The following is a 17,962-nucleotide window of genomic DNA, read 5'->3' on the forward strand; positions in this document are numbered from 1 at the left end:
AAGGTTGCCTTTAACCAAACGGAAAATGTGACTTAGAACAATTTACCTGAGCAGTGAGATTTTCTTGTGTCTTCACCATATAGGACACAATGGTATAATGTTCCCAAGTGTGCGGAACTTGTAAATTACATTCTATTCGGCATGTCATAAATGGCTCCTTTTGCAGTAGTTGTTTGTAGTATTTGTGGTGTTTTCCGACTGCAATGGTCATTTACACCAGGCCTATATTCCTTATTTTGGTTCTGTAGAAGCCGACTTGTAGCACGGACCACTAATTCAATTATTGAATTTTTCTCACGCTTTCCGACATTCGTTCTCTACGAAATAAATTCAGGCTATTCGGTGCTCCGTTTGCTTTGAGCGTCAATACCATACCCACAAAATTTCAAATGGACCTTATTTAAATGCAATGCAGTGATGAATTGAAAGAAAAATTCCATACAAAGAGCATATCGCTGCTTCACTTTTACAAAAAGTACATCCTTGAAAGTGGTCTTCATTCCCGCTTGACCAGCCATGCAAAAGAAACTAAGAGCAAACTAAGACTACGCATTTCCTACGCCCATTTAGAAAATATTCTGGTTCTTGCATCATCTGACTTGGTACTAGATAATGAACAACTTTCAAAAGAGAAGCAGCATCAAGTGTCACATTAATGCTGTGTTATTGAAGTGTGAATGCATTTGCTGAGATTGCAGCAATGTAGCGTAATATACTGAAGTGTGAATTGTAGTATGAGAAGTCCGGCCCGCCTATGAGTTGTACAGTCGAAATTTGGCCCGCGAGTATCAAAAGGTTGCCGACCCCTGGTCTACAGTATTTCCATGATAATTTCAAGATGAACTGCTATATATAAATGACCGAGCTTGACGTTATATCTCATTACAAAAACTTGTTTGTGAATCGTGGGGCCATATATTTGTTGCGATCATACCCAAATGTGTCGTCGGAAGCGTGGCGTTATCATTACATTCGCCATCCCCGATCTTTGTGGAAATAGATTTTCGGCACTCGTTCATAATAAATCAACGGCGCAGATTTTTAAGAGACGATCCGGTATTTCAAGAATGCATTCGCAGAATTCGCTTTGAAAAAATAAAAGTCAACTAAATTTTTACATAAATAGTGGCCTACGGTGTTACTTTCAAGAAAAGTCATTTTGTTACTGTTTATCCCTAGCCTACAGTTAATTATTATTTGCACACGACAGATGACGATTGCACGATAATTGAGCTAAATTTGAACTGAAACCTCGGGGGGCCATGATATTCCAAGAGGGGTCCGCAAAGCCAAAAAGGATGAGAACCACTGGCCTAGGCCAATGCTATTACTTTGTATTAATTCCCGGCTACCTAGCAGCTTTAGACTGTCTTTTCGGAAGCACTCGTCCGCTCTTACATTATCTTCCTTGGATGGGTTTATTTTGACGCGCACTGGAGTCGATGCTGCAGACTCTCGCGACGTTGGACTAACCCAATGGTTCTCAACCGGGGGTCCGCGAAGCCTCAAAATAGTTGATAACCTAATTTTTATTTTTTTAATTCGGAAAATCACGAGGCAGTTTCGCTTCATTAGCCTACTAGTTAAACTCCAGAGCTCACATCAACAGAATGGCCATCTGAGATGGAATATTCTACGGTGCAAATTTTAATTGCTAAATTGTCAATAGCATACTGATACAAACATTTTGATATCCTTATTTATATTTTATTTAATTCGGCAAATCACGAGGCAGTGTCGCTTCATTAGGCCTACTAGTAAAACTCCATAGCTCACACCAACAGCATGGTCATCTGAGACGAAATCTCCTACTGTGCAGACTCATTTTAATTGCTAAATTGTCAATAGCCTACTGATACAAACATTTTGCTGTTTAGAAATGTTTTGTTGTGGATTTTGGGGGGAAAGCTGGATAAGGTAAATCACGACGACTTCGAAATGTTACCAAAATCCATTTTCTCCTGTGATATACAAAACCATATTTTCCATAATAACTTGGATAGAAATGATTAGGCTTGACGTCGTTCATTAAAAAAATTGTTTGCCAATTTTGGTGGCATGTTTGTTGCGATCACACCCAAATGTAACGTCGGAAGCGTTACGCGTTAATATTACATTCGCCGCCCCCTATATTTGTTGAAATGGGTTTACGGCACTCGTTCTTTTCAAATCGAAGGAGCGGATTTTCAAGACACGACCACGTATTTCAAGAAATGTAGTTGCAGAATTCGTCTTGAAATAATATAAGTCAACCTAATTTCTACAGGAATCGTATGATCTTATTTTCAAGATAAGTCAATTTGTTGCTGTTTATCACTAAGCCTACAGTTATCATTTACACGAGACAGATGACGATAATTGTGCTAAATTTGAATTTCGTGGGGGTCGGCGACGGCAAGAAGGTTGAGTAACCACTGGAGTAACCACTTGCGCCAACTCTACAATTGGATCAGGGCAGTAACGATCACCCGATATCAGGTGAACTCGAGCAACTACAACACCGTGATCAAATGTTCTTCTGCACCCGTAAGTAAGGATGGGCAAAATCTAGTAGGCCTACCTGAGTGTTTCGTATGCTGCCACTCGCTCAATCAAGGTTCCAAGGCTTCCTCAGTGGAAAATAGTTTCAAACGATAATTCTCGTTTGTAAATTAACTTCCAGTTGTGAGGCAAACGTATAATTTCAGTACTTGAGAAAAATCGACTTTTACTACTCGACCTGAATCATTAAAATTTATACTTGAATCATTATACCCAGCCCTACCCGTAAGCGTCAAGCGCACCAACATCCCTATCCAACAACTCCTGATATACGGTTCAACCGCCATCTTCGATAGCTTTTCTTCAAGAGGCTGGGCCGCTACCACCAGGGACATGAATACTGAGAAGCACATTAACTGGAATTAGAATTCTTGCACATGATCGTGGTACATGTATGAGTACAAAAAGAAAGTAACCAGCAATAAGCATACTTCGGCGGGTGCACGAGCTAGGTGAGCGTAATTATAGCACTGACATTCAAAATGAAGCATGGACAATTCTAGTACAGACGATAGACAAAGCGAGCATCAATCAATTGCATGCATCAACCAATATCCTCGAGCCTTGGAGCGAAAAAGTCTTCGGGTAAATAATTTCACACTAAATGTAACAGCATTATGCATTTTTATCTGACTAATTGTCTTTTCAGGCTCATTTACTAGATTTTCGAACATGCAGACTTTTCAGACCATCACTGGTTAAAATCAACAATCGCGGTGCAGCAATAAACACAAGACAAACCGACGCAATTATCGATGGAATCCCACGTCTCGTGTTCAATTCCACCGCATGAAAAATTCTCCACCAGATCTTCCAGAGCAGAAGGAATCTCAAGCTTGAATAAGTCTGCCAATAACAACAGAGGAGGCAATATCGCAACTATGATTTGGATTTTTCAGTTGGAAAGCTGCATCATTTAGAGAAGGATAAAGTGTGGAAGCGGTGGTTCCAGCCACATCAGTTTTTGCAAGTGCTTTCACGAGGACGATAATTAGGCCTGAGTACGGAAGCCACACACTCGGACGCTAAAAATCCACAAACAACAGATTTTGGGGAAGGGAATCAGTGCTAGCAAATGCATCCTGGGCACCTAGATTTCAAAACCAGTTCACATTCAACTCAATTTGGTATCGCAGTAAATCTAAATTGCGTCATATCCATCCAATTTTTAAACAGTACATGTACACTGTCATCTGATAGATTATCAGATGCGTAACGATCCGCAGACACCGAAAGTCAGAGCATCACTGTGTTAGGGTATCGCTTTTTGGATACTTTTAGAGTTTAGAAATACAGCAGGCTTGAGCAAATTCGATACATTCATGCTCTTGGTCTGGATTCGGTTGGTTATCCCTTTAACATGATATGCAGGTAGTTATTTACACGCATATGCCAGTAATTCAGCACTCACATACGTCCGCTAGAATACGTAGCTTAATCCACAAAGTCACAGAAAAGTCGAACTGGGAACCGGTATATACAACACAAAAACATTTGGGGCGCCATCAAACTTTCTCCGATGACACACTTCACCAAAGCGAATTCATGATAACTTTGAAGCTCGCCATAGCCGATTTGCAATCCATTTCCGAGGATGCCGTAAATATGACGTGATCATCGTTTGTCGACATTGGTGATACTTTAACCATAGGGTACTGGGCCTCTACTTTGAGGATGGTTTGCGCTACAATTGCCTGGGTAGGCATTGGTTTGAAGGAATTTAGCGGAATCACATCTTGACTGATGCTGTCGTTGACAGTATTATAAAACGAACGGAAATCTCCCAAAGCTTTTTCAATCGTCGCGTTGTAACACCCATCCTTTGCCTTGAACGTAAGATAGACAGCATCATCCACTGTCCTCTCGAGCACTTGCACGCGATTGGAATTCCTGCAAACAATTGGTGACGTCATGTATAACCAGAGTTTTGATCGGAGCGTCCGCAACAGAATTATACCAGAGATTATCCAAGTAAGCACTCTTTGTCAGCTTGATGAAATCAAACACGTCTTTATCGACGGTGTAATCCAGCGACGATTTCTGATTGCCGCCAGTCCCTGGATCAATCAAAACTACAAAATAGAGGTCGGTTCTTGAGAAAATTGACTGACTACACACCAGGTTTCTTTGAATAGGCCGAAATGCCACAAAAGTGCTTGAACATCTCTTTGGCCATGTTGCACTTGGCCACGTCGGGAGCGATGAACATGACATGGTTTGGAGAGGTGTCCGTCCTGTCGATATGGACCAAGGGGAATTCTGGACGCAACATCGAGAATATCCTATCAATTTCGTCGCTCGGAAAATCTTTTTCGATTTCGACGGCGTCCTGAGCAACTTCCCGGTTCAGTCTTGCGCTCAATTCGTCCAGCATTTTGATGGCGTTGTCAGGATCGGAATCGGGCGCCGTACGTACAAGCTCAACCTTCATAGCCTCGTTCATGATGCTCGTTTTAAAAGCGACATGGAACCTTGACCTGAAAAATATAGTTAGCGTCAATCCGAGTTGATAAAGCCTCAAGAGAGAGATTTATTTTGTAAACATTTAAGAGAAAATTAATGTGCAAATTTGTGATGCAAAACAATGAATTATCACTATCAGTATTGACTGGTACCGGTGATACGATCATGACAATCTTCTTGTCGACTGAAGACTTAGTACTCGATTATTCAAAGATCATAAGGTCATCAAACGGAATACAGTGTTTTGTATCAAAATAGAAGTAAAATTTTATATCACGTAAAATAAACGAATCAAAATTAGACTGTATCATACAGAATAAATATAAGTCACTGGGCAGCAATGGAGACAACGAATAAGATACAGGTCAAAGAACTCAACAGATCAGACCAGATGGTGGCCAGATTACAATCTGGTTTTAAATTATATGTAACATGCCTTCGCCGTCTCAAAAAAGATTTGTTGCATGCAGTGACCTGTCTAATATTGATGAGTTGTTATAAGCGATGCGGTACCCAGCAACTCAATTTCTTCACAATATCGGCTGACAGCAGTCTAAAATTTCTTCTCTGTCTCGATCGCATCAAGAAAGTGTAACAGTACAGAAATGCAAGCCAGAAATTTTGCGAAGCGTTAAAAAGCTATGACTCGTGGCCTTGGTACCAGAGGGATAGAATGTATTCGAATAGTAGCTTTTCTGAAAACTATTTAGCGCCAGTTCATCATATTTTGATCGCAGTGTCCCTTTGATAGAAAAAAAAGATTTGCAAATATTTACCTGATGTGGTCCAAGTCCATCTTGTGAACAAGTTCCATGTAGGCGAATATGTCTTTATCAAGCACGGTAGACACAATTTCTAGTGAATCTGGAACGCGAGTTTCCTCACGATAAGTCGACGGCTTCGACTTGGCCCCTGCCGAGTTGGATGTCATTGGGGTAGTTTGCGAGGAGGGTTTCTCATCCTTCGCCTGAGTGGATGGTTTCTCGTACTCCGCCGATATGATGTCCTCGAATCTTTCGAAAGCGGCTTGAATTTGATACCATTTACCTGGAGAAACATCGTCAGTCTCATTACATGGTCGAACCGGTAGCAGTTAAAATTTCCTTCGCCCTTCTGGGCGGATATCAACAAATACGTTTTGCCCGGAAGCGCTATCTTCGAAGTGTGACCTTTCATGTTCTGAAGGCATCTACCTACAAATGGCGTTTTCTAGAATTACTGACTGAATTATGATTCTGATTTTGCATACGCATGTGTTCAATCAATGCATATGATCTTTATCTTGTCGTGGGGCAGATGTTCCTACACTTAAACTTTGATCAAGTTCATTACTTTTGTAGGCAAAGGCTGACGTTTGATCAAACAATGGAGATCTAAGACAGAGGCCGCGTCGACAAGGAGCAATTGAGAGGAATGCCTGCCGTGAATTTCACAAAGGGTTAAGACGCGACAATACGGGACAGCGATTGATCTCCATGTCACAAAGATAGCTAGCATGGTATATGACCACTCGTGAAAAGCTTTTAGCTGCGGTTCTAATACGGTGGTTTTCCGAGGAAATTGCCTGCTGCTGCTTTTACAAGTTCAACCTTAATTTTAAACCACGTCATATTTTGAGTGCAGTGCAGTTCCATAGAAATAATAGCTATAAGAATCATTTTTGCTAGCCGCAATATAGATTGAATGACCTAATCAGTAATCAATAGCCAGTGAGATCTTTCCTTGGCTCTCAGATTTGATCCTGGTAGAATCACCGGACTTTCCCAATTCGTCATCCCTGTTACTCTTTGATGCTAGATACAGTTTATATCATTTCAGCAATTATTCAATACTACCAATCAGTCTAAAATCAATTTGCCGCATTGCAATCTGTCACATAGTTCACAAATTAGTTTGAGGAAAGGTGGTGGCTTAGAAGGCAGATCGAATTTGATTTACCGTATGTGAAAAAAAACAGAAGATCAGCTGTGATGCAAGCATAGCCCAAAACTGCTTTCTGCTTTACTAAATCCAAAGTGTAAACAGCAAGTGGGTTAGCCCAAAAAAAGTGAACTAGAAAGGGAAATGGTCTAAAAAACATAGGTAATCACTTGAGTAAGTAATAGAAGTCAACAGAGGATGGGATACAGGCGAGATTCGTCTGTCAAAAAATAGATGCGGTATACTCAACACAAACACTAGTACTTATCTGGCAGAAACTGTTTGATTTTAGACTCGAAAGTAGACAGATCTACGCGAGTAGATTCCGATATGTGGTGGATTACAGTTGCACACAGCACCACAGTGCAACTGCACACTAGAGCTATTAAAAAAGCGACGTTATCGGAGTGCAAAATTTTGTATTTGAAAATTATGGTGGCAAATTCTTCAACTATTTATTATAGACCTATCCACCTTGAATTTTAAAATGACTTGGAATCCTGAATTTTGAACATCAGTAACTCTGCTTCTACGAGTTGGAATTCAGCCAAATTTGTCGTGCATTGTTTTTTTCAGACAACCTCATAATTTCATGGTCAGTAAAAGTTGTGAAATATTAAACTATTTTCATTAAATAAATCCAAAACATTTCTCATGTATAGCAATGGCGCTATTGGTTGGAGTTGAGCCAAAATTGGTGTGCAGCGTTTCTTCAGGAAACCAAACAATTTTATCAAGTAGCCAGTCGTATTTGAAAAATAAGTTATTTTTGCTCAGCCTTACTGCACACGTTCATTCAAAACACCAGTATTTTGAGGTACTACTGGGAATTGAGATAAAAATAATGCTTCAATTCCATTCAGGCGTATATGATGGTTTTAACCTAGCCACTGTATAGATTGATACTATAAGATGACCTTCTTAATAGCCATACCTGTAAGCAAGATCTTTGCTTCGCTTTCATATTCACACCCGGTAGAATCACAGACCTTTTCCAGTGCGTCATCGAGCTTACTCTTGGATGTGATGCAGTTGATTGTAAATTCTGACAGTTGAACAGTCACCTCACTGAATATCTCGGGCTGAAAGCAGAAGAGATAATATGATAGACATAATATGATAGGTAGATATAATAGGTATGATCATTGCACCACACGGTACCTGCGGACTCAGTGCTTGGACAGTGACGAGCGCTCCAGCAATTTTATGCTGATGTTTCAGAACAGAGATCACGGCTGCAAGTATATGTAAACGTTATGATAACTGGTAGGCTCATTCAATAAAGGATGTATTGATAGCAACAGTGAAAAAATAAATGTAGTAATTTCATAAGATATAGGCAAAGTTTGAAGTCAGGGTACTAAACTGAGCATTGATAGACAATTAGCCAAGGTTTGAGAGAAATCGCACGAGCGTGTCTATGAGAGTAAACAAATATTTGCTGGATTCAAAAGTTAATCATTTCCAAGGTTATAAAGGACAATGACCGGTACCAAATCCACTAACCGAACTGATCAGGGGTCGCCAACTCAAAATGGGCCGCGGGCCACTTTTCAAAAATTCGTAGAGGCCGGGACTTAAATATCGAGACAAAAATAGGCAACACAGTTTAACAACCACATTTTGATAACTCTACGTCAGTACAACGCTGTGGTCTCTGACATGGGCGGCGGGCATAGTTACCACGAAAGAAATAATATTTTTTTGAAGAAATACAACAAAAATATCATGATCATCAATTTCATTCTATTTTGAGCTATGAGCTGCGCACGATACCTGACAATTCACTCTTCAGTGACTAGAACAGGGGTGGCCAAACTTTTTGCTTTTCATGGCCACATTTCAATTACTTATTTAGCCTACGGCCGCATTCCAGTGCATATAGCCGTAATGAACTAACTGGAGGCCAAATATCCACGTTAAACCATCCATGTCCATGTCATACATTTTCGATCTCCATGAACATAAGCATTTGTGCACTGGGATGGGTACATTTGTACTTTATGCAGTATCATTTGGTTGGAACATTTCATAGGACTAGAGTTCATGGGTAAGTGAGGATGATATTCACTCTTGTCTAGATAGGGTTAAAAAATTTGGATACTCATTCTATTCCACCCATTACTATAATTCAATTTTCTGAGGCATTGAAATCTGTATACAGTGCATGAGTCTGCAGATGTTCCGCTTGCAACCCGGGCTTTAGATTTTGCTGTTGGCAGTAGTAGATACACATCACCAACTACCAAGTATATTCTTGGCGACCCAAAAAATCGTGTATCGTCTTTAGCCTTGTTATTTATAGTGACATAAGATGGATGGACGCATACCACTTACCAGTAATCTTATAGCAATGAATTTCAGTAGTATTTGATGACACATTTTCATAACATTCGCAGAGGTTAGTCGCCATGAAACACTATTCAAGTGAAACCTAGCTAAAAGTGAGGAGGTGCATTATAAGGCTCATTGAATTCGATTCATGTAAAAACAAAAATACGAGTACCGTTATTGTTCGTTTGAAACGATTCTTAATGTCCAGTAAATAGGCCTGCACCTAGTCATGCTGAGATGAGGTACAAAAACATTTTCTGCAACTGTGATGAAGGAGTTTGCTATCCAGTGTTTACCAACAATCTTGTGCTTTGAACTCGACAAGAAATAAGCCACTACTAAAGAATTAAATTTAGCAGTTTATGGTATTCATGATGATTCGACTATATCAGACAGTTTACACCGGGTCGATATTGCTCATTATAATTCATGATCTAGTGGTACGGCCCACTTTCATTCTTGACTTTTAGCAAGATGCTGCTTGCGCAAATCAGATGGCAAGGAGGAGCCTTAATAAACCACTAACACTAGGGTAGGAATTATGGAGTCGACCACAAACCTTTAGTGCAAGTGCAAGTATAGTAACCTTATTAGCCAGACTGGAATCAGTGGTCGTTTTCGTCAATAAGTTGCGCGTGACAGAAGGGTTTCTTCCATAGAATAATTAAAGAAATGAATGAAAAGTTGCGTGTGACGTTTGCCACCAATTCCACTCTGGCTTATTAGAGCAGTGGTTCTCAAATTGGGCGCCACACGACTCCGCCTGTGGCACAATGAAGACAGCTAAAATGCATTTCATTTGGCAGAATTCTCCTGTCTTGGGAATGTAGAATGTAAATAAGCAGCAGATTCACCTACTAGTGAGTCAATGTACGACCAGGTTTCAAGACCAAGTCCCGTGTATTCACAGTATTGCTGTGCTTAATGTGCTGAGTTTTCATTTTATTGAGAAATATAACCTCAAAAATCACTTGGAAAATTCCACATTCCGTTGCGAGTTTGCAGAGTTTTATTGCTTATCTCCGTCATATTGCTACGAAATTAGAAGTTTAATTAACCCTAACCTATTGTGTTCTTTCTTCAGATCTACTTTGGAAAATTTTAACCTGTGGGGCAGTAAAAATGCCCGTGTTCTTGCGCCGTCTAACATTATACTTTTGCGAAGTTGATTTTCCTGCCGTAACATAAATCAAGTTGATATTGGCATTGTGTAATGCGCATATATCCTTCTTGAGAGGTAAGATACCACACAACACCCATAATCGGAATCGTACAGTAGGCCTACAATCGAAGTGTGAAGAAACAATAGCTATCAGTGGAATCAAAGTAGCTAATGAACATTTTACATATTTCGAGAAAATCAAGTTTAGGTAAAGTTTTCATTTCTTTCAGCCATATATTGGCCCTGACTAACTTTGAAACAATGAGACAGACATAACGGTGGCCAAGATATGGTTGACAAAGTTAAAAATTTCTCAAATACTTGATTTTATTCAAGTTTTAAAAACAGTCCTGCAAAATTTGAGAGCTGGACATAAGCTACTTTGATTCCACCACGACGATACATGGACTTTCTTCGCCATATGCTGATGATTTTGATAGGCTATATTACCGTCAAACTGATCAGCAGGCAACAAGTACACCGTATTCACTCAATGTTATAATACATACTTTGAGGATCTTCAAAAGCTACGATAGCTGAGTCGGAATCTTTGCTAGTTGCCGGAAAGGTTACTGAAGAAACATCTCCACCTCCGAACTTGCGTTTTTGGAAGTAGATGGTTAACTTGTCTGGATGAAGGCTCCGAGGAATTCCCTTCACCAGAATTTTGTCTGTTTGCAGACTGGAAGCAGCCATGATGAGGAAGTCGAGTGAACTAGAATTCACAGACGCGCATTTGCTAAAGTAGTTCCGTTTTTGCGAAATCCGCGCAGAACAGAACTTCCTCTTTTTGAAGCGGCACCCGAAGTCTCAATAGCCGGGATTTCCCCAAAGAAGAACGAGTAAACGACGAAACGTGCTGAACCATAGTGTTCTAATACAGAATGTAAACATGGAACGGCAACGACGGATTTGCCAACTTCGTTCCGCTTCGCTAAGGCTGGAGTGGATAATTATTTTGATTAAGCGACTGTAGGATTTCTTGCAATCCAAAAGCTATCTTCCCGATGCACCGATGCACCGATTCCGAATATATAAATTAAAATATGATCAGGCACTGATCCACCTAGAATGTTTATTACATTCTATAGTTCTAAGGTGGTGCAGACACTAGCGACACTAGCTACATTGCGGCATTCTTGATGAGGAGCGATCAATTTTCAAATCAACCTGTCAAATTCCATTACCGGTATGGTTTTTCAGACAGTGGCAGTCGCATGTTATCGTGTTACATTGCAACTGGGATAACCTTGATATGTATTATCATAGCCTTTATAAGCCTTTATAAGCCTTTATAAAGGCTATGGTATTATTATTATAGCTTCCTTGTTATGATGATATATTGCAACAATACAGGGTATATAGTTCCTGGAAGTAGAAGTATAGCTAACCAAAGTATTATAGGTGTAGCTGGCTGACTACTTAACCTGGAATCCTGTATCCCGGTGAGATCTTCTTAAGACGCAGATATACGCGAGACATACGAATATATTTCAGACGTTGTTACAAGTAGGTTTAGCAAAAGAGTCTCATGATTCGAGAGAATCAGTAGTTTTATACTAGAGGCAAATTACTCTAGAACAGGATGTCTCTCGGTGACGAGATATACACATTTCATGGTTGGACGCCAACAGGGATATGCTACAATATAACCTATCTAGGGTTGCCATACGTCCGGAGTTTCCCGGACATGCCCGGAATTTCACTGAAAAATTTACGTCCGGGAGGAATTTCTAAAATATGCCTAAATGTCCGGGATTTTGAAGGTTTGAAGTAGGCTTAAAATTTTTTCGTAAATAAACATAAACAATGTTATTTTCAAGCAGATTTATGATATTCAAAATTGTTTCTTTGCGCCGCGCGCGAGTTAATGCAACGTATATTGATATTAGTATGGGCACCAGGGACCACCCTCGCCAAATTTACAATCAAAATAAATATAAATAACCATCATTTACTGAAATAAGTCTGATTGTAATCGCAAACGGTATATTACTAGAGTTGGTTAAGGCCACAGACAGTGGTTCCGAACCTTGAGGTCGTTTCCTTTATCTGGGGATCGCGATGATGTTGGACGTATAATCAACTTCCTATGCCGAAAGTTTGGGCAAGCTGATTTTTTAGTAATCAGCTTATCAAGTTTGGAGCTAGTCCACGGAACATTCTGAAGTTGGAAATGCTGTCGCGACCATAAAACGTTGGAAATCACCGGATGTGCTATACCTGCTGGTGCATTTTATTGTAGCCTAATATATGGAAGAATCAATAATATTGACAGAAGTCATTCAAAATATTTCACAGCCAGATGCATATTGTAAGTGCCCAAGAAGTTACATCGACTACCCTATGGTGGACCCAAGATCAGTGTTTTTTTTGGCTGAAGGGGGTAGAAAAAATGTTGTTTCGGACCTGATCAAAACACATAACCAGATAGCCGCACCGACCTAACGGCAATGTTGGGATCAAGTCACTACCTTCGAGTCACGAGTCATTTCGAGTCATTGCACATTTTGACTCAAGTCAAGTCAAGTCAATCGATTTTCGAAAGTGACTCGAGTCAAGTCAAGTCACTCGATTTTTGGAGGTGACTCGAGTCAAGTCAAGTCAATCGATTTTCGAAAGTGACTCGAGTCAAGTCAAGTCACTCGATTTTTGGAGATGACTCAAGTCAAGTCAAGTCAATCGATTTTCGAAAGTGACTCGAGTCAAGTCAAGTCACTCGATTTTTGGAGGTGACTCGAGTCAAGTCAAGTCAATCGATTTTCGAAAGTGACTCGAGTCAAGTCAAGTCACTCGATTTTTGGAGGTGACTCGAGTCAAGTCGAGTCAAGTCAAGTCACGAGTCAAGTCACAATTCAAGTCAAGTTGCCTTTACGAAGTATGAGGCATGATTACGTAATTGCGTTTTGCTGGCTGTCTGAAATACAGATTGAGTGATCATTGATTCTGAACGAACGAACGAATATAGAGTTAAATATACACGCAAGAAGGCGCTGTATTGCTCACATATACGTAGAAATGCTAAGCTACGTAAGTAATTACATAGTCATAGTTACCAGCCAATATACAGAATAGAAAAACGAATTGATAAGATGCAATACATTACCCACTTACAAATTGACATGATACAATTCGAGCCTGCGCCAATGATGATGACTATAAACTATATTTGAATTCAATTTCAATAACACAAGAGGTTTGGTTAAGGTAAGAACAGAGGACAGAAATATGCATTTTGCTACTTTAATATACTAGTTTACGACATCGTAAGCTATAAGCTTCGACCACTTCGTTCGCGGTCAATTTATTTGTGAAGGAACAATAGAGGCACAGTGAAACGCGCGATCATTGGAGGATTAGTAGCTCTCACGGGTTACACGAGCGTTGTGCGACCAATCCGACCATATGTAAGATACAATGATTTTTATTGACACCGATTACTTGATGACTTGAAAGTGACTCGTGAATTTTACTCCGAGTCACGAGTCAATCCACATTTTTGATACGCCGAGTCAAGTCAAGTCAAGTCATACGAAAAAGGTGAGTCGAGTCATCCCAACACTACCTAACGGTATAGCAGGGCTGTCGAACACAATCCCGACACGGCCCGTCAGACGATTTCATCCGGACCGTGGAGAAATCTATTGCAGACCCTAGCAAGTAGCAATCACCAGAGCCCACATTACAGATGGCCCAATTCATGACCTAAGTTCCACTGCATTACCGTATACCAGTGGTTCGTGGTTCCCAACCTTTTTTCTCCCAAGTACCATTTCTAGGTTTTATGCAGTGCTCGCGTACCACCTACATACGATAAGCGCGCTGAAGGCGGTCAAAAATGTTTCCACCGTGTTGAGGTGCATTTTAGGGCGCAGTATATCATTTCTGTAGTGGATCCATTTGAAATTCTTGAAAGCGGAATTTGGTCAGGTGAGAATCCCAATGCTTTACGACTAGATCTTTCCCGTAGGCCGTCACTGGTGGGATAGCCACTACCAAAAACGACTTCAAAAACTTAGAATCAACATTTGAACTAATAACTACCTTCGGTCGAAAAAACAGAATCTTCTCTCGTAGGCCCACCACCTGGATGACCTTCGCGTACCATTACCACTGCTGTATACCAGAGATGAGCATGGATTAGGATTAGGTTTTGAAAAAACAGGATTTGTGAAATTTTGGCGGATTTGGATTGGATTAGGATTAAAGATTTTTTTCTGAACGGATTAGGATTTGGATTGGATTTATCTATTTTCTGGGAGATTGAAATATCGTGTGGCGAATGGCGACAAACTTTATTCAGATCAGTTATTAATGTACTTATGGTTACTAAGTTATCTTGAATCAAGTGAATCGTTGGTTGTGAAACAAAATTTTCGAATCCCTCCATTGCCTAAATTAGTATTTTTTCTGAATTTCCAGTTGGAATCGGATTAGGATTGGACATGGACTTGAATATGAAAAAGTTTTGGATTAGGATTTGGATTTGGATCCGAAGGTTCGGATTTGGATTGGATTAGGACATAGAAATTTCAAATCCGCTCATCTCTGCTGTATACAGTCGATGGGCAAAGCTTTGCTGATGTGACGTCACAATGTGTCAACACATTTTTAAATCCGCTAGTGGGCGCTAAAGAATGTCCGGAATTTGCTTCACAAAAATATGGTAACCCTAACCTATACGCCAGGGGCGGGCAACTTCTCCAGTCGGCGGGCCGGATATAGGAAAACTAAGTACTTGGCGGGCCGGATTGCTAAATCGATACATTATTCACCCATTTATCCACATATACAAGCAATAAATCGTATTTAATGAATGTATTTTAACGACAGCAATGTCACTTCAAAGCCATTTCTCGCCGCCGATAATGACGAGCTATAATGTGGATTTGAGAACAGCATTTTCATACAGGCACCGCCATGTCTGCTTCTCTCTGATCATAGCGACCTATATGGTGTGGACACAAGCAATTCTCGCGGCTCAGTGAAATTAGTCAACGTCACACTTTCCATTTGATCAAAGGCAATTTGACGGATAGTTTTTGACCATCTTGCCGAACATTAAATTTGATAAAACGGTTATCAATCGAAAGCTACCGCGGTTCTGGTTGCGAAAATATGAATTTTAATCTGCTCGTGGTCCTGGAACCCCATCCCCTAAAAATAAACCAGCCTCGAATGTTGCATCGTAACGGAGTTTGTAATTGTGACGCAGCCATGCCGTCTGACCAGCACATGAGCAAGCGCGCACGAGAGTAAGAGCGTGAATGCTCAATGCTCAATGCTCAATCAAGGTCCAATACGCTTGCGGTTTACTCTGCTCCTCACTTGCTCCAAGACGGCATGGTTACGTCACAATACCAAACTCTATTACAGTGAAACATTCGAAGCTGTTTTTGGGGGGTTCCAGGACCACGAGCAGAATAGAATTTATATTTTCGCAATCAGTACCGCGGTAGCTTTTGATTGATACCCGTTTTATTAAATTTGATGCTAGGTAAGCCGGTCAAAAATTACCGTCAAATTGCCTTTGACCAAATAGAAAGTGTGACGTAGACCAATTTCACTAAGCCGTGAGATTTGCTTGAGTACACACCATATAGGACACTATGCTCTGATCAATCAACACACAGTGCAATCCCTAATTAATATTTCAAGGCGTTCGATAAGCCTGTTACCCCAAATTTACCAAGATATTAATTCATTAGGGCCGATAGGTGATGAGATAGCGTCGTTGTTCACCTGTGTGGCCTACTTTATCTCGATATTGAATTCATGCGGACCGCGGCATCTACGAAATGTGAAAAGTGGCCCGCGACCCGTTTTGAGTTGGCGACCCCTGGCATAAGCGGTGTCTTACAAAAGCGTACAACTGTGCCGTGGTACAAGTCGGTGGTTACGGAATCAAAAAGTAAAATTATCGGTCTGGTGTAAATGACCATTGTAGTCTACAAACACCATGATTACTACAAACGATATCAGGTTCGAGTACATCGTAAATGCCGACAATGCAAGTCTTCTCGCTTCGACGAACTTGGCCTACGCGCAAGCTCCAATCGCACGCTGCGCTTACATGCATAAAATAACATGCAGTCACTAAATTTCGACGTAGTAAGCAAGTAGCGGGGAATCCTGGCAGACTATAGCCGCGGGCCACATTATCATAGAAGACGGAAAACTGTTCGCGGGCCGGATCCGGCCCGCGGGCCGTATGTTGCCCGCCCCTGCTATACGCCGACATGTCTTGCATCATATCAGGCAAATAATATATCCAATGGCTCTATAATCTTTGAAAATATGTACTGTGGATCACACCGAGAATCCTATTCGTACAGTGAGAGTTGGAGGAATTCGTTGAAGAAAAAAGCTACTACGATAGAGGATGTGTATCGAATACAATAATTCAGCCTTATATCTTCTATGAAATCGATCACTTATCCGAGGAAGTGGATTCGGCAAGTCACAAGGCCCAGAGTCACAAGTCATTCTCACTCTTTAAGTTTTAAATCGAGTCAAATCCAGTCATTTTCAATTCACCACCGCGTCAAGTCCGAGTCCAAGCCAACGAGAGGGTCAAGTCCAGAGGTGGTCAGTAACGAAGTACTTCTACTTTTTCGAAGTACTCAAGTAGTTTTCCTCTAATTCTGGTACTTACTCAAGTAGATCGAATTTTCGCTACTTCTACTTCTACTTCGTAATATTTTGTGATCTACTTACTTACTTTTCGCTATTTTCATTTTTTTAAGTAAAAGTAGTGTAACCCTTCAATTAGAAAGAGAAACTGCAGAACCCTCGGACTGTTTTCACGGAGTTCTAACTTTCAATTTGAAAAAAATTCAAGTCAAACACAGAATTTCCGTCGCGCTTCACACAAAGTAGATATGGAGTTACACAATTTGTTTCCACGAAAGTGAATATTATTCAGGTAGCAGGTTGATTGGTTCCCTTCGCACCGCATTGTCGCCCATATGACATATTTCATTACAGTAAATATGGCCCATTATAACGTTTGAAATTACAGTTTTGCAATCTAGCATACCAATCATATCGTAATCTCTTTTGTCTGGAGAACATACATGTATAAGTTTAGAAGCAAGTGTAGCATCGCCCTCTATTTTCCGAAAATATAATTACACCATATGGCATTTTTACGTCGTGCCATATTTTTTATCATCGTATACGAATCGCGCAAAGTGTTAACATCGTATTCTTACAACTTCTCGGTATTGCTCTTTGACCAAACTAAAGGCCGTAATATGCGTGAGGGAACGAACATGCCATGACATTTTCTGAACGGGATGTTCGAGTAAACATAAGATTAGTATCTCATTTCCATAACAAAACTATCATTTGCATCTCATAATGGGATGCATCAATATGTGTTGTACATGAAGCTCTCTGCACCTTCTGCATAGCTCAATCTGCAGCTTTTCAAAGTCCATGCGAACGTATTATGACCGTTTTCAAAACTACCTACTTACTTGAGTAGATTTCAAGCCAGCAAATTCTACTTCTACTTCAAGTAGTTTTAGGTTGCTCATG

At 40.4% G+C, this 17,962-nt stretch overlaps 2 protein-coding genes across 3 annotated transcripts in view; both read right to left on the reverse strand.

Moving 5' to 3' along the window:
• Window positions 1-17,962, reverse strand: part of LOC145442396 (tektin-3-like) — a 147,787-nt gene that overhangs the window by 25,564 nt on the left and 104,261 nt on the right. The window lies entirely within an intron of this gene.
• On the reverse strand, window positions 2,894-11,265 carry LOC145442589 (uncharacterized). Of its 2 annotated transcripts, none has more exons than XM_080320540.1 (7): window positions 10,930-11,265; window positions 8,086-8,159; window positions 7,859-8,006; window positions 5,781-6,051; window positions 4,660-5,018; window positions 4,499-4,613; window positions 2,894-4,431 (listed from the first exon to the last, which is right to left on the reverse strand). In XM_080320540.1, the coding sequence occupies exons 1-7, from the start codon at window positions 11,114-11,116 to the stop codon at window positions 4,071-4,073; spliced, it is 1,515 nt and encodes a 504-aa protein (XP_080176666.1). In that variant the 5' UTR covers window positions 11,117-11,265; the 3' UTR covers window positions 2,894-4,070. The 2 variants fall into 2 exon arrangements, with proteins under 2 accessions (XP_080176666.1, XP_080176667.1); XM_080320541.1 differs by having other exon boundaries at window positions 4,499-4,598; window positions 10,930-11,263.

This window comes from Botryllus schlosseri, chromosome 7 (genome assembly GCF_051294905.1).
Source record: "Botryllus schlosseri isolate E-star chromosome 7, Bs_hap1, whole genome shotgun sequence".
Lineage (NCBI taxonomy): Eukaryota > Metazoa > Chordata > Ascidiacea > Stolidobranchia > Styelidae > Botryllus > Botryllus schlosseri.